This window comes from Zonotrichia leucophrys, chromosome 12 (assembly GCF_028769735.1).
Source record: "Zonotrichia leucophrys gambelii isolate GWCS_2022_RI chromosome 12, RI_Zleu_2.0, whole genome shotgun sequence".
NCBI lineage: Eukaryota > Metazoa > Chordata > Aves > Passeriformes > Passerellidae > Zonotrichia > Zonotrichia leucophrys.
In genome coordinates, this window is record NC_088182.1 from 2,910,332 (window position 1) to 2,936,403 (window position 26,072).

A 26,072-nucleotide genomic window follows, 5' to 3' on the forward strand; every position below is an offset into this window, starting at 1 on the left:
TGGCCCTGCAGGGCCTGAAAGAAAGATGGAGAGTATTTACAAGGGATGGAGTGACAGAGTACAAGGATTGGCTTCCCACTGACAGAGAGTGGGTTTAGATGGGATATTGGGCAGGAATTGTTCCTTGTGTCAGGGCAGGCCCTGGCCCAGGTGCCCAGAGCAGCTGTGGCTGCCCCTGGATCCCTGGCAGTGCCCAAGGCCAGGCTGGACACTGGGGCTGGAGCAGCCTGGGACAGTGGGAGGTGTCCCTGCCATGGCAGGGGTGGCACTGGAGGGCCTTTAATGTCCCTTTCCACCCAAAACATTCTGTGGCACTATGATTGACTCTCTTACATCAACACTGCACTATGGCTCTGAAGACGAAGTCATCTCTGGTAAAATTTGACTTCAACTGAGGCACAGGGAGCTAATGTACACTTTATTATAACACACACTTCACTGTGCTTTGGGATGCTGAAAGATAATGCAGGTTTCGGGAAATTTTAATACTACCTGCTAAGGAAATTTAAAAAAGGAACTTAAAGGAATTCTGCTCAGCCTTAATTACACCGCACATCTCTAATGCTGCGATCAGCCCGAGCCAGATCCAATAAAACCTCCATCCGGCTCCTGCACAGCGACCTACGTGAACCTGACTCTTTCCCTGGGCTTCCAGCCCAGAAACGAGATGCAGTTTTCATTGAAGCCAGAACGCCTCAACTTTCCCCGGCAGCGCATCCTCCCTGAGCGGGTGGGTCCGGCGGGGCTCCCGGGGGAACCGCGGCCGCCGCCAGCGGAGCATCCCCGGCGCCGACGGGCCCGGCTGTGTCCGGAGGGGCTGTGCTGTGCTGGGCTGTGCCGGGCTGGGCCGGGCTGTGCCGTACGGCCCCGGGGCGGTGAGTTGAGGAGCCGTGAGGGGCGGTGGGCGGGAGATCGCGCCGGGCCCGCCCCGCCGCCGGGAGCGCGGCCAGCGCCGCTCCAGAAGAGGCGCCGGGAGCCGCGGGAGCCGCAGGATTACGGCGCTGGCTCCGCGGGGAAGGACAGCGCTGCGGGGCCGGAGCGGCTCGGCTGCAGGTGGGCAACTTCGGGGAACAAAGTTGGGCAGCGGTGAGGGGAGCGCAGAGCCCCCCGCATCCCTCGGGGGGGATGGAGCGGGGCAGCGGCACCGGGGACACGGCCACCGCTCCGGGCGCGTCCCTGCCGGGATCAGGGATGCAGCGGCACCGGGGACACAGACACCGCTCCGGGCTCGGGGGATGCAGCGCCAGGCACGGGCGCTCGGTACGTGCTGCTGCCCGCCTGGCTGATCCTGGCTGGTGGCGTTTGCGAGGCTCCTCGCCCACCTGCAGGGAGCTGCTGTCCCCCCCAGTCCGTCTGTCCCGGGGTCGGGGCTCCGTCAGGCGCCTGTGGCTCCCCCGGGGCTGGGGATGCGCTCCGGGTCCGGCGGCGCTGGAGCGTGCGGCTGCCGGCGGTCTGAGCGTTTGCACGGGGTTTGGGCTTTTTCCGCTGTAAAATTGTTCTGAGTGTGGAGTTGCTCAAGTTCTAAATCTGAGAGGCTCTGGAGCAAATTTGCTTTTAATTAAGTGCTAATTGTCTCGATTTGCGAGAAGGCGCCCACGGGAGCTCGCCCCCAGCTCTGGTGGCGGTGCTGGTCTGAAACAGCCCCCGCACCGCGCCAGTGAACGCTTGTTGAAAAGCGCTTCCCTTTCCCTCTCGAATGAGAATTTCGCTCTTTCTGCACGTCCCCCGCGGCCGTTCGCGTTTGTCCGTGTCGTGGCCAGGGCGGAACTTTGCTGTCAGCCGGGCAGAGCAGAGCGAGCCGGCCCCAAGTTTGAGCCGCGGCTCGGCACAGCCGCTGCCTCCGCTCCCCGCGCAGCCCCTGCAGCGCTCCCGGCTCTGCTGCTCCTTCTCTGGCCGCTCATCTGCCTTCCCTTGCAACTCCGTGGCTCATACCTGGCTGGGTGCGAGCTGCTGGTGTCCCCAGCACCGTGGGGTGTCACCTTGTTGGCAGTCCAGCGTGGTGCCTGCTGTGGTTAACCCAAATCCAAGCACCATTTTGTTGGATGCGTCGGAGGGAGATCAGCCCGTTCCTGATGGGGAGTGATCCAGGGATAGCCTTGGGTGGGAACTGGTTAGTTAGGTTTGCCTTATTGGTGCTACTGACACACGCACTGAATCAATACTGATTTTTGTTGTGTTTTACACGGGGGGAAGAATGTCAGTATTTCTATTGAGTGCCAAAATCAAAACCAAGACCTTATGAAGAACAAGAAACTCTCCAAAGTATTGACTGCTGTATTTTGCAAGAGAAACTTGAACTCTTAGCTTAAGCTGCATGCCAGGCTTGTTCAGTGATGTATTTTTGAAATGTACGTGGGAAATTATGAAGGAAATACTAAAATCAGGACTGGAAATACTGAACTTGTAAGCACTGAAAGTGTGTTACTACCCATGTGGAATTGTTCCAGAAAGTTGTTTATCATGCAAGAGACTTCCCACAGTAATCTGGCAAATGTATTTGTGAAAGCATTTGAGGGGAATGATTGGTGAAGGTGCTTAACTCCTGCCAAAGCACTGCCGACTTGGTGCTGGGCTGCAGTGAAAGGTGCTGTGAGCTCTGTCCTGCCACGCTGGCTCTTCAGGGCTCCCAAAGATCCCTGCTCCTGCCGCTTCTGCCTCTTACCCTCTTGCCCAGCAGGGGATGGATGGAAGCACTGCTGGAAACTGGGCTGTGTTCTGGAATAAAGCAGTGGGAGGTGCAGCGCAGGATCTGCGAGCTGCCAGTGCCTGTGGGTTTTTCCAGAGTACCCTCCCAAAGATCCCTGCTCCCTCTGCTTCTGCCTCTCACTGCCTTGCCCAGCAGGGGATGGATGGAAGGAGTTCTGTTTTCTGGAATAAAGCAGTGGGAGGTGCTGCTGGGAGCACAGGATCTGCCAGCTGCTGTGGGGTTTTTCCAGAGTGGGTTTTGTGGATGTCACCTCAATGGATAGAACAGGTAGGGGCTGTCTAGCTGATCTGCAGCTTGGTTTTTCTGTGTTAAGGAATTTGGGAGATTTTGGGGATTTGTGACAAGCTCTGGCGGTGACTCCTGTGCCTCTGTCACTCACTCAGCTCCAGTGTTGGTCACCTAAGTTGGGGTCTTGTCCAGAAATCCGAGCATGCACCCACCCACCCTGCAAACCCTTGAGCTGGATGTGAAATAGGGACCTACCTAAACGACCTGTTCTTTAAATTCCTGAAGATCACGTCACCGTAGCTAAGGAGCAGTGCCATATTTTCTTGTCACTTTTCTATAATGCTTCTGAAGTTTCCACCCACAAATGCTTCCAACCACTTGTGCATGGGCGGTGGTTTTGGTTGTTTGTTTTTTTTCTGAGCTAGCTTTGCTGTCTTTGATGTTGTTTATGTTTATGTTCTTGTGGGAATTTTCCCATTGCAATACCACAAGAACATCTTAATGTTGTTGTGATACAGCAACGGGAGGTTTCTGCAAATAGATTCAATCTTTTTTTACTGTTCTTCCTGGAAGAGGCTGAGTCTTACAAATGACATAAGCCAGTGGTTTTTATATGTATGGAAGTGATCATCAGGATTTTCTTTGATACCAGAAGACACAGATTAACTGCAGTTTGCAAATGAGATTTTTTTGTGTATTCACAGTGGTGTGAGGAGTCTCTGAGGAGCCAGCAAACCTGCAGGGACAGGGAAGGGGTCAGTGATGAGGAGTGATGGGGCTGGAGGTGAGCATCCCTCCTGACTTTGAGTGACTTGAGAAGGAATTATAAGCCTGGTCTTGGTTTATTAAAAATCAAGGAAAATGGGAAGTTTGTTCATGTATAAAGTAATTTTTTATCCTTCTTGGTGCTCAGCTTGCAGCTAGGTCTGTCTTGTGCTGTCAGATCCATAAGCTCCCAGTTCATGTTGGGAAACCAGGGAACAGTGGATTAGAGCCCCCTGGGATGCATGCACGCATGGAAGTTAAACATTACTGGAGATACAAGCGATGAAAAATGACTTTTTCAAGGGACCTGTGTGATGCAAGCCTGGCTTAAGCTCCTGTTGTGCAGGGGTGATGTCAGGATGGGTTAAATGGCAGGATACTCTGAAATTAACTTCTGTTTGGAGAAGCTTAAGAATTTAATGTTTTGGTTCTTCAGAACTGAATGTGCCACAGGAACTGGCTCTGGAAATGGACTTGCCTTGGTGCTCTGTTGCTGCTGTCCTTAAAATATATCTGCAGTGACAGCCATTCTTGTTTCAGGTATTTTTGGTTGGTTTTGCAGCTCTGCTGCTGAAGTTTCCCTCTCTCAGCCAAAGCAGGATAGTTCAGTCAATGATTAGCCCATTGAAAAACAACTGGAATGCAGGAAAATGAAATTGGAAGAGCTGTAGTTCCCTCCTGTGCCAACATCTCCAGCTTTGATTTAGTGAAGCCGTTTAGAATTGTAGCCCGAACTTTGCACTGGAGATTTGATGGTCCACGTTTTGTAGGATGTGATGCAGGAAAATGAATTGCAGGAAAAAATTAAATAATTACCAGTGATACCTTGTAATGTGCCTTGACCAGGAAAGGATTAGGTGAAGGCTGCAGGTTTGCATAAGCTGAGAAGCACTTTCCTGATTCAGAGCTCAAAAAGCCACACAGTTCTGGGTCCACTGAGACAGATGAAAAGCAGATCAGAGCTGATGGCCTTTGAAACAGAAGTGTGCCCAGGAGAGCACTGCTGGGGTAACAAGAGTGGGAAGGGGGGAAAAACCTTTGGGCTTTGACTGCAGTCAACTGAAATTTATTTATATTGATTTATTTTTTTTTTAGTGTGCTAATACAAAGAAAAGACTTAATACAGAGTGAGGGGAAGTGGCAGGAGTTCAGAAATCTTACGGATTCTCAGTCTTGATTGAGTGAAGGTGGTGGGCGGCTGGTGAAATAATGGAGTTAGGTGGCATTTTATCAGTGTGAAGTTAAATTCTGCGTGTTGAAATTTGGTCAGTTGAAATGCAGGTCATAGTGTTTACAGCATTGGTTTTATTTTTAAACAGCAGTCAGTTTTATACCCCTAAAATTTCACTTTTTAAGTGTTGTCAAGTATAATAATATTATTCAAAATAAGTAATACTTTCCTTTGGCACAGCTAATGAAGAAATTTTTTTCCCAAATTATAACATCCAGGCATTTTTCTCTTGAAAAATTAATCTATTAATTAATGTCAAGAATAATTAATTAGCTGTCAGAGGTGTTGCACTTCCAGCTGGGGGAGGCAGCAGTGGGAGCTGCTGAAGTTGTGCTCAGCCCTGGACAATCCCACCTGCAGCTCATTCTCTTCTGGAGAAACCCATTTAATGGGAACAGCCAGGATTTGAAACCTGGACATGTATTTCTGTGTTTTCTTAATCCTGCTTGCGCACAGGAGGAACTTTATCTGTGTTTGACTGAATCATGAAACGCTTAAAATCTGGACTGCAGAGCTGGGGGCTCCCAGAAAATGAGCTGTGGGCTGCAAAAGGCTTGGGAGTGAGGGGTGAGAGGAGCAAAGCAGGGATAACCAGACTTGTCTGTATTTTCTTTTTTTGTCAGCCAGTTCTTGGGTGCTGGCAAATACAAATAATGCATTTCTGAGCTGCAGCGTGAGGGGGAAGCACTGCCTGTGATGGCAAGGAGGTGTGAGCCGGAAGGAGCTGGAAAAAATCTCTGTGCAAGGGAAATCTGACTATTGAAATATCTACTGAAATATCTACTGAAGTATCTACTGAAATACAGTGCCACCAACCTGCCTGAGACCCTGGGGACCCTTGTGCCCCCTGATATTCTGCATTTCCAGGTGTGTGAGCAGCTCTCTCTGCATTCCTGAGCCCAGCAGAATGAGTCCAGAATGGCTAAACTGGTTCAGCTCTTCCAGATTAGTCCCTCTACGCTGGGTTTAAATGAAGGAAACTAAATAAAGCAGTTTTTAACCCTAGTAAGCCCCTTGTGTGGTGCATAAAGGAAGCTCTGGAGTCCAGAGCTGCTCTGTCTGAGGGGTGGTGGACACAGCACTGTGAGAGGCACCAGGTAAGGGCAGTTCTCCTACCATTCCTATAGATCTATTTCTATCCTGTTCCCTTGGTTTTGAGATCCGTGGTTGAGGAAAAACCCACTTGTACAGTTAATTTTAACAGAGAAGTGAGAAATCTTGAATTTTAGCTTTGAAAAAGTGGTTTGAGCCCTGTTGAAACATTACAGTTAAATCCAGATTCCTTTTCCACCAACATTACAAGTGGTAATGAGCTACCCTGGTATTAACTATTCTAAAAACTCTCCTCTCACTATTCCTGTTTGAAAAAAATTAAAAAAAATCCTACTGCTTTTCTAGCCCTGCTGAAATCACAGTGCCATGCTCCTGATGTGGGAAGCATATTTCACTTCAATAGGCCTTGACAATTCTGAAGAGTATTACTGCTCAACATGTTCAGGCCTTTTGTGAAATGTAAAATATAATAAATTACAGCTGTTTGTAGCTGTAAACCTCTCATTGGAGTAAACTAGTGGGGAAAATCAACTGGTTTTCCACAGTCTGGCTTAATGTGAAGCATGTCCAGCATCCCTTTTGCTTGTGCTGAGGTCAGGACAGTAATTTCCAGTGAACTGCAGTACTTGACTACATAAGGAGCAATTCCTGTCTAATCCAATCCAGGGTGGATCAGTAAATGATAAATTCTGTTTAGCTTGCAAGCATACAGATTTTCATAGTTCATTTGCAGAAGGATCACGCATCTCTGCATTTGAAGACATTCCATTTGTTGGAGTTGGCATCTCTTAGCATTCCTGGTGAAATGTGCAAGATGAAAAACACTGTTCTAATGACATATTACTGTGGAGTGTTTTACAGGGAGAAACCAGCAAATTTAGCTGTAGAAACTACTGTTTATTCCCTTGGATATTGCAGAATATTTTGATTTATCCTGCATTCTTAAAGCTCAGTGCAGTCACCTGGATGTGTCTGTTCCACCTGTCCATCTGTCCTGCTGCTTGAGGAGAGTTGGATTTTAAAGCTATGAAAACAGGGTCTGGTTTTGCCAGAGTAGGGGAGATACTTGATTTTTGAGAGATGCTGGAGCAGGTATTAGCCCTTGGTGTGGCCCTGGGTGGTGCAGTTCTCACATCAAAAGCTCCTGACTAAAATATCAGCGTTCCTGTGATGACTTTTTCTTTGTTTAATATGAAATTTTTGGTGCCTGCTGCTGTGAGTGGGGTGCAGGTTGTTGTGTGGGCAAAGCAGAGTGGGAGGAGAGCTCTCTGCAGCACCCTGGGTAATTTAACATCTCAGCCCAGTGGGTTGGTGCAGCTTGTAAATGACAATAAAAAGAAAAGGCTGTATATGCATGTTTGCTCTGCCAGGGTAGTTTATAAAGCAGGGTGTAATTGGGAACATCTCTGCCAGGTCACTGCCTGACCACCAGCACCTCTTTACCTCTGAAGTTTGTGTGCTCAAGCAGGGCAATTAAATAATAAATTACTGTTTTTCACAATTTAAAAACAAATTCTCTAAAGAAAGAGGATGAAGAACCATTAGCATCTACCCTGACACAGCTGCTGTTAGGATCAGAAGACCCCAGGTTTCTGTGGTTTGCAGTCCTTCAAGAGCATCATTTGAGCATTTAAGAGCATGTTTTTAGCAGTGTGCACCTCCTCTGGATAAAGATTTATTGATGCTGCAGAGCTGTTATGTTTGTGTGTGTGTCAGTGGGGTGTGAAAAGCACCTGTTTGCACACTGAGCTTTCCGCCCCACAGAAAAGGTTTTGTTGTTTTAGACTCAAGATCTCGTCATTGATCCTAAGAGAAGGAAGATTACCTTGATTTACCTGCCCTAATGTCTTCCTGTTAAAAAAGGTAGAAGTTGGCTGGCTGAATTAATGTTGAAAACTTGAGTTTTGTGTTGGAGTTGAATTAGCAGGACCTGTGTTAGCCCAGGGCTGCACTGACAGCCCCCAGGAGCTCTGTGCCATCCCTGCCTGCCTGCAGGGGAAATGCACTGAAATGGGTTTTTATCCTTCTAGAAGAGATGAGGGGCAGCAGCTGCTCATGTGTAACCCTTTCCCATTCTTGGGCATTGACTTCTGTTCTCCTCTTGACTAAGCAGGAGTGAACTTTCCTCCTAGAAGGAGCTAAATTAATGTAAACCAGAGTTATTTTCCTCTTCCCCCCATTTTTGAGGGGCTGTATTCTCACACAGCCCCATTCCTCTCATTGATGGTCACATCTTTCCTGGTCTAAAAATCCTGTTGAGATTATAGTGTAAAAAGCAGTGAAGCCTTACAGAGAACTGGCAAAGTGTTTGTAGAATCAAATGCAGTTCTTGGAGGGGTTGCATACACCTGGTAGTTTTCCTTTTGGTTGTGGAGCTTAATCTGGTTATAGATCTTGCAGTTTTTCAATTTCTCACTATAATTTTTGTAGCTATTTGATTTTGAATCTCACATTGACTATTTTTGCTATTGTATTGCTGAAGAAAATAAAAATTGCCGTGGCCCTGGTGAAGAGCAGTGTTTCTAATGCTTTAAAAGCTGTGGTTTATTGTCTCCTTGAGCATCTCTTTTCCTCAATAAGCTTAAAATGCAAACAGAAGAGGGTGTTAACATCTAACAGTGCTGTTCTTCTGCCACTGTTAAATGAAGGATAAGTCAAGTTTCATGCCCTCTGCTCCTGCAATAAGAGATTGTGGATTTTACTTGGCACTTTTTTCTGCAGCAGGTTCTTTCCTGCCACAGAGCTGTGGTTCACACACTGAAATCCCGAGATTAGAAAGCTCCAGTCTTTCACCCAGTGCACTTGGAGACTGGAAAGTTACCCTGCAGATGTGTCCTCTTACAAAACAGCTGAAATAAGCTGGACCTTGAGGAAATTGCCCATCCTTTTCCAAAGCACAGCCTGGGAGCCCCTGGAGAGGAGAGTGGTGCCAGCCCCTGGTGCTGAGCCCTCACCTGGTGTGTGACATCCCTGGACATGCTGGTGGTGGCACTTGGTGCCTCTCCAGAAGGCACTGAGCTGAAAAAAAGAACTTTTCCCATCTTTTTTCAGGCTTTCTTCAACAGGAGCATCTCTCTCCTGTTTGTTATTCATTCAGTTCCCAGCTGGGATGGAACTTCGTCAAGCCTGCTCTAAGTCCTGAGGGCTTTGACCTTGTCCCTCTCCTGTCCCATAAATACCCTTGATGATGCCCATTGTGGGTTGGTAGGTTTGTTTCCAGGTTTATTTCCAGGTTTATTTCAAAATGAAGGGTCTGAACAGCCCTCAGTAGTTGTGTTTGGTGACTGGAATGGCTGCAGAGTTTAAACTCCTTTCCAAAGCTCTTCTGCTTTCAAAAGTAGCACCACAAAGCAGCTTCTTCATAGTCAGGTGTAAAAATCTGCAATCCTCCAGTTAGAAATGTGAAATAATCTCTGGCTCAGAAGCTGGTTTGGAGCTTCTGTGCCATTCCCCAAGTCATGCAAGGGAGACATCAAGGAAAATAAACATGGAACTCATCTCCTCTACTAAACCATACCTGACTCTTCCTGGACAGGTTTTTCTTGGGGAGGTACTTGGGTTTTTGTTTCTTTCCTTGGTCAGAGGGCAGGATGGCTCCTGAGGGGTCTGTCCCAAGTGTGGCTTAACCTGAGCACTGTTTGCCATCACTTCTGGATGCTCTCCAGAGTTAAGAAAGTTGCATAAGCTCCTTATGTGGAGCTAAGCAGCTTTAGGAAGTTGCAAAGCTCCAGCACCTCGTGCTTCTCCTGTGGAGCTGTTTTAGCTCAGTCCTCTCTTCCCCCAGCATCTGAGCATCCTGATGCTGCAGATTTTGATAACCTGCTCAGTTATCTCCTCCTGCAAGAACAAAAAGCTCCCAGACCTTTGTGTGGCTGTGGGTACAGAATGGAAACACAACAGTGAAATGTGTGAAACTGACAGAAAACTGTGCTGTGCTTTGGGATTAAATCTGGAGTTTTGTCCAGTCTGTTCTCCCTCTGAGATGGGCTCTTGATTACTTCATGCAGAATAGGCATCAGTTCTGATCTGGGTCATTGAATCCCTTTAATTCCTCACCTGGTACCTGCTGCCTTTTTGGGAACCTTGGACATTATTGTCACAGCAGGTGTTTCCAACCTGAAAAATTATGTCTTAAACTAATAAATCCCTAATGAGACAGACATGCTTACTTCTGGTGTCCAAGGATGTCCTCTGTCCAGCAGAAAATAGTCCAGAGTGACTTTTTTAAGAGAACCAGGCTTGGAATTTTTATTTGGAGTATGCAACAACACCCTGGACATATTTTTTTTTTTTTCCTGCAGTCAACCTAGCAAAAGAAGCAGAAGAAAAAAGTCTCCTCTCCTGATGCCCCTTTACAATATTGTTACAAGGGCAATCTTCTCCCAGCCTTGGCTGCCTGCAGCAGGGAGAGAGGAATCAGCAGTTCTCTGTATTTTCAGGAAAATTTGAGATGCATTATTCCCCAGAATAAGCACTGCAGACAGTGAAGTGCCTGCAATTCTAATGCAAATTTCTTTTAATTCTAGATTGGTAAAGATCCACATTTTTCTTTTCCAGAAGGCTCAGCAGCTTGTCCAATAAGCCCAATTAAAGATGGTAATGGACATTCCATTCTCAGATTGATTTATTCCTGTGCAAAGTGATTTGAACTGGTTAAATGGCACCTGTGCAGAGGGGTTGAGAAACAGGCAGGGATGGCAGCAGAGAGCTGATGTGGTTTTCTTACTGTCACAAAATAAATGTTAATGTTGCACTGATGGAAAACACATTTGCTCTTTCCTTTTGTAAAGTTTAACTCACAATGAATTTACAGAGAATCCCAGAATGGTTTGGGTTGGAAGGGAACTTAAAGGTCATTCCACTCCCATCCATGGGGCACCTCCCACTGTCCCAGGCTGCTCCAAACCCCAGTGTCCAACCTGGCCTTGGGCACTCCAGGGATGCAGGGGCAGCCACAGATTCTCTGGGCACTCTTTTTATTTGTTATTTATATTATAGATATAATTTTTTATTTATTTTATATATATATATATATATATATATATATATATATATATATATATACTAATATACACATTATTTATTTATATATATATATATATATACCTACATACATATATATATGGAGGGTTCCTTGCCAACCCTTCTGAGGTATGAATTATTCTTATGAATTCCACGAGTTCTCTTGGCCTTGGGCACTCCAGGGATGCAGGGGCAGCCACAGATTCTCTGGGCACTCTTTTTATTTGTTATTTATATTATAGATATAATTTTTTATTTATTTTATATATATTATTATATATACTAATATATACATTATATATACATATATACATATATACATATATACATATATATATACCTACATACATATGGAGGGTTCCTTGCCAACCCTTCTGAGGTATGAATTATTCTGATGAATTCCACGAGTTCTCTTGGTCTTGGGCACTCCAGGGATGCAGGGGCAGCCACAGATTCTCTGGGCACTCTTTTTATTTGTTATTTATATTATAGATATAATTTTTTATTTATTTTATATATATTATTATATATACTAATATATACATTATTTATTTATATATATATATACCTACATACATATATATATATATATGGAGGGTTCCTTGCCAACCCTTCTGAGGTATGAATTATTCTGATAAATTCCACGAGTTCTCTTTGCCTTGGGCACTCCAGGGATGCAGGGGCAGCCACAGATTCTCTGGGCACTCTTTTTATTTGTTATTTATATTATAGATAAATTTTTTTATTTATTTTATATATATTATTATATATACTAATATATACATTATTTATATATATATACATATATATATATATATACATATATATAAATATATATGTATACACATATACATATATACATATATATATACCTACATACATATGGAGGGTTCCTTGCCAACCCTTCTGAGGTATGAATTATTCTGATAAATTCCACGAGTTCTCTTTGCATTATGTGGAGGATTTCTAAAAAATCCAGCCCTTTGTTTTATGTACCTGAGACTTTTCCTGATTAAAAGGGGTTGGTACTTCTAGAAACAAAATCCCAGCAAGGCTTTATCATCAATTGGCAAAACACTGTGGTTGTGTTCTTCCTCTCCATGAAGTCCAATATATGGAGATCCAATTAGTATTACAGGAAAGTGAAAGAAGTCTTGAAAGTCTCCTTTAATATTAGGCTTTGAAAAATCCTGCTTCTCTGATTCATTGTGGTCAGGTGAATTTAATGGTCTGCTTAGTCAAAAAAAAAAGAAAAAAGCCAAAGGCTCCAAAAGCCTTTGTAGAATTAAAATTCTTTTTTATGAGTTAAAAACATGCATTGCAGGCACAGCTTCAAGTACTCTTGTGCAGGGTTTTTTCGTTGATGAGTTTATACTTTGTTCTTGTGTTAATGGCAGCACTTCAAGCCAGGCACAATGTGTTCCTCAAGGCTCTGATTTTCACCTTCTCTCCTGTACAGTGAAGGATGCAGAGGTGTCCCAAGTATTTCAGCAGCTGCAGCCTCTTTCAGGCCATGTGAGAAGGATGTGACTCCTCAAATTCCATATTCAGCTTGGAATCGCTCCTCCCTGTGAGGAAGATGAGAACATGACACACACAAATATCCATTCTTTAGAGAGAATCTTTCCTCCTGATGGTGGTAACTCCAGAAAAATGAAATGCAGAAAATCTGGAGTTCTCTGGGAACATCTGGAAAGAATTCAGGGATTCTGCTGCCCCTGGATCTGAGAGGTTTGGGAAGAAGTATTAGGTAGGACTGTGCTTTGGCACAGAAAAATACAGATTTATTGGTGGGTTGAATTTATGTAGCACATCTCTAGTCTCTGTTTTAAAGGACCTCTGGTGTCTTCTGGCCTCTTCTTCCTTTGCTGGCTCAAAGCACAGGACTGCTGTTAAACCACATAAACAGTTTCCAGTCTGTGCTTTAAATCAAGGTGCTAGTGGATCTTGCTAAAGGGAATAAAGCAGCTTTGTGTGCCTGGAGCCCAGCGCAGAAGGGCTGAGCTCTCTGGTTCAGTGGGTTTATTGGTTTTTAAAGAATTATGAATTTAGTTTGAGGTCATTTCTGGAAAAGCACTTTCTCTTGGTCTGCACGACACGATTAATGGCGAGAGCAACGCCAAGTGCATTAAGACATGAAGTGAACCTTGGAGATCTGAAAGAAAAACAGCATCTCCTCAGGCCTGGGGCTTGCTGCTGCTTTCCTGTTGGACATGGTGCAAAGGAATTGTTACTCTCTGAAGGAAAGTGGTATTTGGGAAGTGGAGCTTTTGGGTTAGTAAAGCTCCCAGTGTGACTTTCCTGGAGTTGTACCTCAAACTCGCTTTGGTGCCATAATGAACCTCACAACAATATTAACATCAGCATTATGGAATAAAGCTTCTGAACCTCAGAATTTAAATTTGTGCTTGTTTCTCCATCCCCCTGCATGGGCTCTCTCTGCATCACCCTTGTGGAGATTTGTTTTCCTGCCAGGGCAGAATGCCAGGGCATTTTGTATCTTGGTACTTTGAATACTTTACAAACCAATTAACCTCTCTCTCCATCTTCTTTTCCTTCCATGTGTTTCAGACCTTTGTCAGACAGAGATTTCCTAATTTGAATTTAGCTCCTAAGTCAAGAAATTGATTTTTTCAGCTCTTTAGATACTCCTAGGTTCATCACCACTCAGCGTTATCTCAGTGTAGCGCTCTGCTCCTTCCAGTTTTGTTTGGGTTTTTGGTGGTTTTTTTCTAAACCAAAGCTGTCAAACTTGCCCAGCAAAGCCAGTGGAGTCTTTATCACATCTAACCTTGTACTGATATTTAAAGAGATCTTGTTAAGTAATTTAAATACTTGCTTGGTTTTTTTTTTTTCCTCCCTGAAAGTGAGGCCTCATTACATGGGAAAGATAAAAGAGGTGTTCCAGAGTTGTTTGGCTAAAAAAGCTTTAGGTTTTCTTTGCTGCTTTTGGTGGATCAGCCACATTTGCATGCATTAATCTTGGGATGGGCTGTAACATTCATCTCTTAGTGTCAGTGGAAGAAAACTTACTGGAATTTAACCTCTGATTTCTGCTTTTTCCAAATTATGGTCTTATGCTGAGACTCATTTTCCTGAAGACACAAGGAACAAAGATCCCCAAATAACAATAACTGTAATATCTAGATTGTACAAAACTGAGATGAAATTCCCTTTCCATCTCCGGGCGCTGGACTCCTCCAGCAATGAGTTAATGAAGCAAATGTGTATCAAAACTAATGCTGGAATGAAGTGGATTAATGAAGGGGAGCAGAGATGTGGACAGCAAAACACAGAGAAAGTGAGGAGTGGGAGGAGGTGGCAAAGTGTTTGTTAAAATGGAAATAATACTGAAAAAAACATATTCTGTGTTATTAAAAATAACCATAAAATGGTTTGATTCGCTTGTTCTCCTATGTGAGAGGACACAAATCAGCCACACTCATCCCCTGAACCTCTATTGGGGTTCTCATGGTCTCCTGTGGGTTTTGTTCGGCCTCCTGGTTGGGTGTTTCTTCTCTTACAGTCTCACTTTTTGATTAATATCTGTGCTACTGGTTTGAAATTTGGCTGAAATGCAGTATTCAAGTTCTCAGGCAATGTCTCATAGTTTCCTTTGTGAAAAAGAAAAGAAACTTTTTCACAAAAATATTTGAGCGTTTTATTCCTGTTCATAAGAGAGAGGAAACTCTCTCAGACTGAAGAACTTTTCAAGTGAAACTTCATAGACATCAATGCAGATTAAGCTGCCTTGGTCTCAAATAAGAAGTAGAAGGGGGGAAAAAAAAGTGCAGGAATGGGTTCAGCTCTAAGCATTCAGCTGTGACTTGGAGCTTTTCTCTCCTTTCACATCAGTGCTCTGTGCTGCAGGGGATTATTTTCCTGCATGTGACTCGGAGGGAGATAATCACAGACAGGATAGATTAGGGGCACCTGTGGCCATATCTCCCAAAGCTCAGTTCCTTGCTGAAATTGGTGAATGTTTCTATCAAGCTCCTCCATTCCCACTCTCTCTGTGTATATATATTTGAAAAGAATAAGAAGAAACTGGCAAAGCTGTATGTGAAATGTAAATTTCACTTTTTTTCCCCCTTATTCTTCTTGTTTGCTTCCCTGCTCAAAGCATCTATCCCATTTTCCTCTCTTGCTTTATTACTTTTTGGGAATTAATTGTTCTTTTGTGATTGAACAGAGACAGAACATCTCCTTACCTGTTGCATCTTGGGCTGTAAACAAATGTGGTGCTGGAGCATCAATTTTATATCAGCTTTGGTCAGGGGAATTTCACTGATGTTGGTCAGGAAGAAACAAATGTGTAATAATAATAAAACATCAAATTCACACCATGTGTAGGATCAATTTAGAGGACAATCATCTGCCTTTGTGTCATGGAATACATTTATTTGTTTGAGTTTTTGATGGATTGGAGTTCCCAATGTTAAAAACCCCAAATAAAACCAACCCAGCCATCAGGCATCATCTGCAGGGCAGTGGGAAAAGCTGTCCTGTCTTGCTCTGAGTAAATTGGCCAGAAAAGTCTGCATTAAAATTCATTATTTAAGAGTTTAAAATCGGCATTTTCCATTTAAAAGCCAAGCTGCAGCCAGGGTTTTGTGGGAAGCCCCAATTCCATGGGGGCATTTGGGTGGGAGAGGTGCAGGTTCTCATCTTCAGCATCTCTTAGGAATTCTTTTTAATTTCTCTTGGGAAAAAGAAGTGACTGTCCTGCATTTCCTGGAAAATTCCTGGCTAATGCAGTGCACAGGTCATGTTTTAGGGGTGGGTTGGTGTTTATGTGGTGATGTATGGGGGGGAATCTCTTCCTGTATTGGGATAGCCATAGGACAGAAATGCCATTTAAATGGAATAAATTTTCTTGTTGGCACTTGAGCATTAATGGGACTTGGGAGGAGGAAAGAGAGGGTGAGAAGGAAGAGATTTTTCTGCCATTCTCTCTTTAGTACACATTATTAAACTGATACATTTATATATACCTATATCTCTCTGTAAATATGTATGTGTGGATGTGTGGGTAGCTACACATTTTACTGTTTGCCCTAAAAAGTCTCTGGATTTTTTCAATCCCAAAGTGTCTGACTGTTTAATTTGTCAGCTCTAGAGGTATTCAGCACAGAATTGTTTCCTCATGTGTTGCATTTAAGTTGTCAGGGTGAGGGGAGTTCAGTGGGTTGGAAATTCTGGTCCTGCCTGCCCGGATGGACTTTGAGCCTCTCCTGTCGTGAGAGGGACCAGGCAGGCTGAGTGCTCATTTTGATGAGGATTTGTGGCACTAAGAGCAACAATAGGGCTCTGAAAATCAGAGTAACCTCTTAGGAGAAGTTAAACACTGCCCTGATGTCAGTTTTGGTACATTTGGGTGTTGAGAGTATCTTTGTGTTGAATTTTACATTCTTTTAAGTTGCAGAATAATATTGTCAGCACTTTTTAGGTGGAGTGTCTGTGTCGCTGTTTTGTGGCATTTAATGGGCTGTCTATGGTTGGTTTTTGTTGTTTTATTTTTAATTTGTTTTCAGTCTTTTTTGTTGGGAGGGAGTTGAGGACAGGCTTCATGTTTGTGTCAGATTTTTTGCTCTGTTTATTCAATTGCTTGCTGGCCTGTTGTCACTTTGCTCCCTGGATGCCTCAGTTCAGGATCTGCTTGAATTTCACTTCTGGGATTTGCTCAGGTGTAGGATCTTGTCCTACCCTGTGATTTTGAGTAGAGAGATGAGGGAGAACAGCACATTCTGTTAAAAAACATATTTGAGGAAGGTGGTTTTACCATTTGCTGTAGCATCATTGGGAATTCAGCAGCCTGTAAATTTTTGATGAGGAGGGAACTGTTGACAAATTGCTGCAGGTGACCCTTGGAGCCAGGGCAGCCAGCATGGATCAGCATTCCTGCAGGGGATCCATGTGGGATGTGGGTGTTAATTCCAGCTGGACACCAGAGAGAGGCACAGAGCAACTTTGTTCTGGCCAAGGAATATCAAAGTGGAATTACGTATGCAGGGGAAAGTGAGGAGTTTTTATTGGGGCAGCAGTGCAGGATGAAAGAGGCTTTTGAAGCTGTGATTTGTGGGGGATGGCAGGAAGGTGCTTGCACAGAAATGCTGATTTTTGTGCCTCACCAGGGACTGCTCTGAGTGTGCTGGTCAAGGCTCCAGACTCGGGAATGAGGAATGAAAGGACCCTGGGCTGGTGCCAGCAGGAAAGGGGGGATCCTGCCCTGTGCCCAGGTGAGACCCCACCTGCAGAGCTCAGAGAGCCCAGAGGAGGCTCCAGGATGATGCCAGGGATGGAGCAGCTCTGCTGGCAGGAAAGGCTGGCACAGCTGGCATTGCTCACCTGCACAGGAGAAGCTTTGGGTGACCTCAGGGTGGCCCTGCAGGAAACCTGGAGAGAGACAATTGACAGGGGATGGAGGGACAGCACACAGGGAATGGCTTCACACTGGCAGGGAGTGGGTTTAGATGGGATATTGGGAATAAATCCTTCCCTGTGAGGGTTCTGAGGCCCTGGCACAGGTGCCCAGAGCAGCTGTGGCTGCCCCTGGATCCCTGGCAGTGCCCAAGGCCAGACTGGATGGGACTTGGATCAACCTGGGACAGTGGGAGGTGTCCCTGCCGTGGCAGGATGTGAAAATGTGATCTCCAAGGTCCCGTCCAAGCATTCTGATGCCAATGGTCACCCTTCTTTTCAAGCACTAAGAATTGACCCATCATTGAATTCTCCTCCACCCTGAGGCTCCCTGTGCTGCTGGCAGCCCTGCAGAGTTTGGAACACAAATGCACACATGGGAGTAATTCCTCTTATGGAAATAAAAATCACGTCTCACCCTTTCCCCCCGCTGCAGCTGCACAAGCCAGAGTTCACCCGACTTCATATTTGATTTTTTTTTTAAATTCCAACAGATCTGATTTATTTATCATAATTCTCCAGCCCTGCATTATTTTGAAGCGATTTGTGACATGCTGTCATGTGGGTTCACAGAATTCCTGACCTCTGGAAGTACCTGCCTTGGGATGCCTGGTTGGAGGTGTTGACCCGTGAATGTTATCAAAAGGGGTCTGGAATTGGTAGGTCACAGGGGAAAAGCCTCAAGCACAAAAATTACAACAACAGGGGCCTGAAAATAACAGGAAATACTTGATTTTTGACAGGTCACTCTTCTGGGAAAAAAAAAAAAGACTTTTAGTCTCTGATTATTAGTTTAAAATATTGTTATTCCAAGAAAGGAAGAATTAATGGGCAGAGCACTGGTCATGTCATCAAGGGTGCATTGCAGTTTTTACATTTTTGTGTTCATCAGCGCGGGTTTAAATGCACAAGTTGGTGCTGTCACTGGTTGGGAAGGCATTTAGTAATTACTGAATTACTGAGTAATAAATGGAGATATTTAAAGTAGCAGCTGAAGCTGGCTTTTGGCACTGAGTGGTGAATATGATTATCTACTTTTCAATTTTATTAACACTTGTACAGAATCTCAAACTTTTCTTTGTGCTAAAAATGCAAAATTCTGGGTTACCACAGGTAAAGAACTTCCTGCAACTATTTGGTGTTTAACATCCTTCTCTCCTGTGTGTTTGGGAAGTACAATTTTGGCACTGAATGAATGTTTTGGTTGGAGTTTTGGGAGTGAGTTTGATGTTTAACACAAAGTGTGTGCAGATGAGATAAAGCAGATTTCCATAGCAGTTCAGTGTGTGGATGTCTCACTAAGTAATGCAGAAAAGGGCAATATCATTCTGCTTTAATTTAATAGCTGCATGAAAAATTAATCTGCTCTAGCAGTGTAACACCTTCACTGCACCAACACCAAAAATAGTTTCTGTGAACTCCACGTGTGTGGTTGTGTTCACAGGGGTCCCAGGATGAGGGAAGAGATGAGAATCTTGACTCCATGTTTCAGAAGGCTGATTTATTATTTTATGATAGATATTATATTAAAATAAAATGATATATTAAAACTATACTAAAGAACAGAAAGAAGGATTTCATCAGAAGGCTTGAAAGGAAAGGAATGAATAATAAAATCTTGTGACTGACCAGAGAGTCAGACACAGCTGATTGTGATTGGCCATTGATTAAAAACAACCACATGAGACCAATCACAGATGCACCTGTTGCATTCCACAGCAGCAGATAACCATTGCTTTTCTTTTCCTCTGAGGCTTCTCAGGAGGAAAAATCCTGTCAAAAGGAGTTTTCATAATTATGTCCGTGACATACGTGGCATGAGATTTGGGTCACTGTGGTGGGAATTGGATCTTCAGTGTTTGCTGGGTTTTGAGTCGCTGCTGCTTCAGACTTACTAATTTTAAATTGTATCTCATAACTGATAAAATGGCAAGAGTGTAAGGAGAGTCTGATAAACATTTTCCAGAAAACTTTGTGAAGAATGCAGAGCTGGTTCTTGGGTGAAGTGATCCCATGGGTGTGCCAGGATTGATGGAGCTGAAATCTCTCCACAGGTGCTGCAGAGTAAAAACCTCTGGCAGGATGTGAAGAGGCTGATGGGCTTAAAACAGAGCAGGATTCCTAAGGACTTTAGGATAAATATCGCTCCTTAATTTATTTTTTTTTCCTTGCTGCTGTGCTGCTTTTGTTGAGGTGAATAACCTACTGTGGTCAGAGCTGAGCTGAAGGTGTTTCAGTGATTAGTGGCATGGCAGAGCTGCAGGAGGGAGCTCAGCAAGGCCTGCTGTGTGTGCAGGCGCTGGGCTGTCGTGAGGAATCAGAGATAAAAGCAGAAATGCTCTGTGGCACTGGCTGTGGGCAGAGGGGCCGTTCAATCACTGCCAATGTTCTTTGCTGCTCTGGGAGAAGGAGGGACTGGAATCAGTTCCAGGGCCAGGGAAAGGGTTCTGCAGAGCAGAGCCACCTGTGTGAGCTGGGTTCCAGGCAGCTTTGGATCAAGGGCAGAGGATGGATGGGCTGGGGAGGCCTCAGAGCCCGTAATTGCAGCCTGACAGGAGAAGCTGTAATAAAACTCTCCACAGAACAGTCGCTGCTTCTTCCACATGAAGCTGTTGTAAATTAATTTTGTATAAAATGATGCTTTTAACTAGGCCTCTGCTGATGGCACGCTGGAGAGAGCTCTAACCCTGCTCGGTGCTCGGGAGTGGAGGAGTTTCTGTGGAAGTTCCTGGCTGGTTTTGTGCCTGCAGCTTGGTCAGGGGGGTTTGGCTGCTGCCAAACAGGGACAGCAGGCTGGGGAACAGCCAGGGCTCCCTAATGAGCGCTGCTGCCCTGCAACTGGGAGCTAATGAGACCCCACAGGAGCTGCAGCAATCCCGTTTTTCCTTGGAGCACCATTTTAAACTTATCTTACTTATTTAAACTTAAATTTTTCTCAGGAGCATGGCACAGCATTGCTCAGTGGGTTTTGTCACTCTGTTCTTTATCTTGCTGCTGTGGCTTTTAACTGGTCAGTCCTTTTTTATTTACAGCCTTGCAGGTGTAGTGGGTGTGTTTGTGTTTCTTTCAGAAGCTGCTGCCACTGCTGCCTCTGTGCTGGCCAATATTGCCTCTGTGTTTTGTTTTCCAAAGCCTTTGCAATCTCTTCCATGAATTTACTCTGATATCTTACTCTCTAGATCTGCCTGGTGGATGATAGCAAATTGAATTAACTCTTTCCCTCAACTCACAAAAAATCCCTTCTAAATTCTTAAACTGGCACCATCTCTGCTTCAGTGCAACAAATGACAGATACCAGTTTGATTTTTGTAAATAATTAGTGGTCAGCTGTGCCATTGGACAATCCAGCCTTGCCTGGGTATTTGCAGATACCTTTAGTAGCACTTTTGAGTTGGATTCATCTCAACACAGATCCAAATGAACTGGGCTGTGTTGGTATCAAAGCAAAATCTGGGCATTCCCTGATATTAGAGAAAGATCAGCTTGATAAATCAGGCTCAAATGGAGAATTACCACAGGGTTTTCCTTTGGGTTTTCCAACAGCCTGTGACTGTAGCATTTTTCTAATTATTTTTTATATTTTCCTCATGGCACTGGTGCTTGGATGGGGACAGTGGGAGGCAGAGGTTGGACTCAGTGATGAGGAAATTCCCAGCTCAGCTGTTCCCCCATGGAAACCTGGTGGGTTGGGTCACTTCCACAACTGCTGATTTCATTCTGAGGGTAATCAGAAATGGGTAGCACTCCCCTCCCAGAGAAATAAATAAAATGGGCTGCTTGAGCTTCTTGTGGGGCGTTCAGCACCTCATCTTTTCGTGCTGTGCTGTGGAGATGGCTCCAGCATTAACTGGAGGGTAAATCTCAGATTTTATCCAGATGAGGCCCTGGCACAGCTGGGCTGCCCCTGGATCCCTGGAATGGTGGGCCAGGTTGGGCTTGGAGCACCCTGGGATAGTGGAAGGTGTCCCTGCCATGGCAAGATGGGAATGAAATGATCTTTAAGCTCCTTTCCAACCCAAATAATTCCATGATTTTATGAGATTTTAATAATTCCCTACCTTAGCTAAGGTCTGCTGACCTCTAGTGTCAGGACATCACTTGATTTTCCGTGCTGGGCTTTGTGATCAATACAGAAAAATAATAATAATAAAGTTCTGGGTCTCCGCAGCTCTCCTGCGTGCCAGGAATTTCTGATTAATTCAGACTCGATGACTCTACAAATTCCTCCTGCTCAAACTCCAAGTTTAAAATGAACTTGCCAGCCAGCTCTGACAAGTTCCAGTTCTATATATAGAGAAATAAAAATTCCACCTTTAGGGAACTACTTTTTTTGAATGTTTGACTCTGTGTAGTAAAATTTAAGGTCACTGAGTAAAATTATTGACTCTTGAACCTTTCCCAAACTTTTTATTTTTTTCAGACATTCATGTGCATCACTTGCCATATTATATGATCTGAAAGTTCAAAGGTCTGGAAGGTTAATTTTAAAGGGAAAAAAATGAAGCTGAATTTTTTTCTATGTGTATGTGCTCCATCCTACTTAATTTGTTTGGCTGGCAGTTTGTTTGGGTATTTTTTTTCTTCTGGAAAACTGGTTGTTTCCATCAAGAAAATGGTTGGAGCAACTCATGAGAATTGACTTTTCTCTGAAAGCTGAAGAAATTAATAATAAAGAAAGGTCATCTGTTAATTTTTCCTAGTTTTCCTGATTTTTGCTCTTTTACTGCCTTGAAATAACTTGGGCTTCTAAGAACAGAGCGCTACCTAATAATAGGAAGCTTTCTGACTTAAAAATAAAGTTTTATTTCCTTTTGCATATTCTGTGGCTATTACTTTTTTTCTTTACAGTCTTTTCCAACCACATCAGGTGCTGTTTGCCTTTATTGTTCCTGCCCTTTACATACAAAGTGCTGAATTTGGGGGAGCCAGTTTAAATCTTATTTCCAAAACTCCCCAGATAATGATGTGGGTCTGCCCCTCTGCTTCTGTAAAGGGGAACATAAAATGACCTTAATATTAAGAATAATTTTATAACAATTGATAATTTATTATTGTTAATAATATTTTAATATGGATATTTTACAAATTAAATTTTGATGTAATGTTAAAATGGGGCATTTTGAACTGGAAATCCAGAGGCAAGGGGCTGAACCTGAGGAGCAGCTGGGGCTGTGGAGGAGCTGTGAAGGTGACAGAGATGCTCAATGTTGTCCTTGGACTCTGGATCCCTTCATTGGCAGTGGATTTCTTTGATGCAGGCTATTTCCATGTCAGAAATAATTGGAATATCTATATTACCAAAAGCAATCACTGCAGCCTTCCTAATACAATATGTGCGGATTTTAACATTTTCATTTTTAGATCATCGGGGTAAGAAATAAAAGGTTCCAGTGAGGCTGAGCTGCTGTGGTGCTCAGAATTTGATTTTTTTTTTTTTTTTCTTTTTGGAGGAATGTCCAAGGCAGAATCTCTCTCTGCAGTGCCAGGCATTGACCAAGGCTCTGTGAACACTGATCCCACTGACTTGGCCAGGGGCAGCTCTGCTTTGCAGCCCTTCGTGTTCCCTCTGCAGACAAAAAACTCCTTTGGTTCCTTTTCTTGAGAGGAGAGCAATGAGCTGGGGAGGAACTTGAATAAATTCACGCTTTGGGTGTACATCTGGGTTTGCATCTTTGTAAAGAACAGATAGTATTGGTGCATTTAGCTGGCTTAGAGCTGGAAATCTGAGCACTCCTAAGTGGGGTGCGTTTAGAATGAAGCAGTGCTATTCAGGAATAGATCCTAGATTAGCAAAACCTCACAGAACACAGGGAAAATGAAGTGTTTAAAGTAATTTAAGTCTTACAGTGTTGGCTGGTAGCTACTATTCTCTCTTTAGATATTAAAATTTATTAAAATACAATGCAGCCAGGGGTTGAAATGTATTTTTATGATTTTATACCCACATGCAAAGCTTTCAATTTTTCAATTTTTTTTTTTTTTAGCTTCTACCAAAGCAGTTTTTTCCTGGCCTGAAATGGATCTATCATGTTCTGCTTTGCCCAGAGCACTTAGAGAACAAAACCAAATTAATTTGGCTTCTTCATTTTTATTTTTCCCTTGCAAGACTGCAAGAAAGCTGAGACACAAGAGTGACCCACTTTAATATTGATGCTCTCTCTGCTCTGGGCAGCTGTGGAATTCCTGGGTTCCAGAGGCTGGGATGGTGATGATGTTATTCATGGATAACATTCCCTTGGGAAGGCTCTGTGGGTGCTCCTTGGAAACACAGGGTGGGGAATGGCCAACTCCAAGTTTACAGCTTCCACAAGAGGTTTTTTATGTTGTTTGATTTGTTTTTTCTTGTTTCAGTTTCCCCTTTTTTTGGTGGGGTTTTGTGTTGTTTTGGTTCTGTTACTTTGGGATTTTTTTTTGCGGGTTTGCTTTGCTAAGGAAAGCAAAAAGCAGAACCAAAAACCAAAGAGAAAAGGAGGAAAGGAAAGCCTTGAGCTGCAGATCTGCCACAGAGCGGGTTTCTTTGTGACCTCACGTTTTGTTTGGCTGAAAGAAAAGTTTGGACAGTGCTCTGAGGCACAGGGTGTGTGCTGTGCAGGGCTAAGGGTTGGATTTAGGATCTTTGGGTGTGGGATCTCAGCACCTCAGGACTGAGGTGTCACCGAGACCACCCTTGGGGGGCTCGGGAGTCCTGGAATGTTCCAGAAGTGTCTGGTGGCTGGACTTTGATCCTACACAGGAGACGACACCTGTATGAGGATAGGAGGGTTTCACCGGGGTGAATGGTGAAGGGATTGGTTAATTAGAGGGTGAAACACAGGGTTTAGGATTTCTGTACAGGGGGGTTTAGAGAAGTAAAATGGAGGAATTGGGGCGTGTCCTGTCCTTCTTCTTCTTCTCCTCCATCTTCTGTGGTGATGGTGGCACTTTAAGATTGGTCATTACTAAAAGTACACTGGGCAATAAGGGTGAAAGGTATTGGGGAAAAATGATAAATATTGTACACGTAACAATGGGTATAAAGATAGGTGACCGCCCGGAGGGCAGGGAGTGTGCTCATGGCTGGCTGCTGAGCAGAGCTCTGTCGGGCCGAGAGAAAATCTTTTAGATAAACAATTAATAAACACAGAGACCGAGAAAAGAACTGAAGCCTCTTCTGTTCCTTTGGAACGCGGGCTGCCCCAAGGCCACCCCGGGCCTTTCCAGGCCATCCAAACAGCCGAAAACCGGTCATTTGGGGGTCCCATCCAACCCAGGATATTCTGTGAAGAACTAACTTTTTGCCAGAACACTGTTCTGAGGTTTTTGCCATGCGAAATGAACAGAATTTATTGTACTCCCATTGCTCCTTATGGAAACCAGTGACATTTTAGTTGTGTGTCACCAACATTTTCCATCTGAGATCTGTGAGAACCTGGCTGGGGCTCCTCAAATGGTACCCAGGAGTGCCCTGGGGTGGGATATTCCCATTTGAGCTGCCTGGGAATTGCTGCTGTGAGCCTTCCTCTGTGCCAGCTTTGCTGGGGGATCAATACCTGGTGTTTGATAGAGATAGGAGGGTTTGGATTTGCTTATTTTGTGGTTTAGAAGCACGTGGGAGAAATGAGAGAGCAAGAACTTCAACACTGGATGGAGGATGGCACTGCCAGCTCTGTGTGGATCCAGGGATGGCAGGATGAGGAAAAAACACTCTCCTTGTTGAGGCATTCACATTGTCTGGAAAAATCCCATCACCCAGGGTTTTTTTTCTGGGAAGCTGAGAAGCCTCAGAGAAAAAGGAATACAGTAATTATTTGATTTGCTTCTCCTGTGTTTTGCTGCTTTGGAATGTGTTTGGAGATTGTTTACCCACAGGGGATTGTTTCATTTGTTTTTGCTGTGAATTATTTTGACTCAATGAGCAATCGGGGCCAAGCTGTGTCAGGGCTCTGGAAAGAGTCACTAGTTTCATTATTATCTTTTTAACATTCAGTAAGTATCCTTTCTGTATTCTTTAGTATAGCTTAATATAGTATTCTTTAATATATTATAGTACCATAAAATAATAAATTATAGTATCATAAAATAATAAATTAGCCTTCTGAGAACATGGAGTCAGATTCATCATTCCTTCCTGCCACGAGGGTCCACACAAATACAATACCTTGTGGCAAAGGGTGATGTGTTTTGGAGGAGAGAAAATTCTCCTGGCTAGTCACAGGCTGGGGAGGTATCAGAGAGGACCCTCTGAATTTCTTTTCTGGGGAGCTTAGCTACAAATTCAAACACTTGTTCTACAGCAATATTAATCCCTTACTTCTAATTAAAAAAAAACAAAAAAAAATGTAGTTCACATGGAAACGTTAATTTCAGGCAGCTCAGATTTGGCTCCTCAGAGTTGACAGTTGCTTTCTTGACCTTAATATGGCCATGCAGTGATCTGTAGGCTGATTCCAGAATCATTGAGCCTGGGCTGTGTCCTGCCTCTCTCCCCTTTCTCTGAAGGAAAAGGATGCTGTGGAAGTGACATCCAGAAAATACATGGGTCAGAGTTGTCCTGCATCTAAAGAAAAATTACTGTAAAGCTACTCTAGGAAAAAATACAAGTGGAATAATGTCATAGGTTGGTAAGGCTGGGCACAGGGTTTGTCATCTGGCCAGTGACAGAGGTAG

The 26,072-nt window shown here is 44.0% G+C and overlaps 1 protein-coding gene across 3 annotated transcripts in view; it reads left to right on the plus strand.

Moving 5' to 3' along the window:
* The first annotated feature begins 942 nt into the window (after nt 1–942).
* The window catches only part of CNTN3 (contactin 3), a 105,545-nt gene continuing 80,415 nt past the window's right edge, over nt 943–26,072 (plus strand). Inside the window, exon 1 of one of the 3 annotated variants that reach the window (XM_064723747.1) lies at nt 943–1,053. Coding sequence is in view for 1 of the 3 variants with exons in the window: in XM_064723746.1 (XP_064579816.1) it covers nt 2,951–2,974 (24 nt within the window). In the remaining 2 variants the exon portion in view is untranslated. Of the gene's footprint in view, nt 1,054–1,233; nt 1,261–2,932; nt 2,975–26,072 lie in introns of those variants that run through there. The other 2 variants (XM_064723748.1, XM_064723746.1) reach the window with 2 other exon arrangements.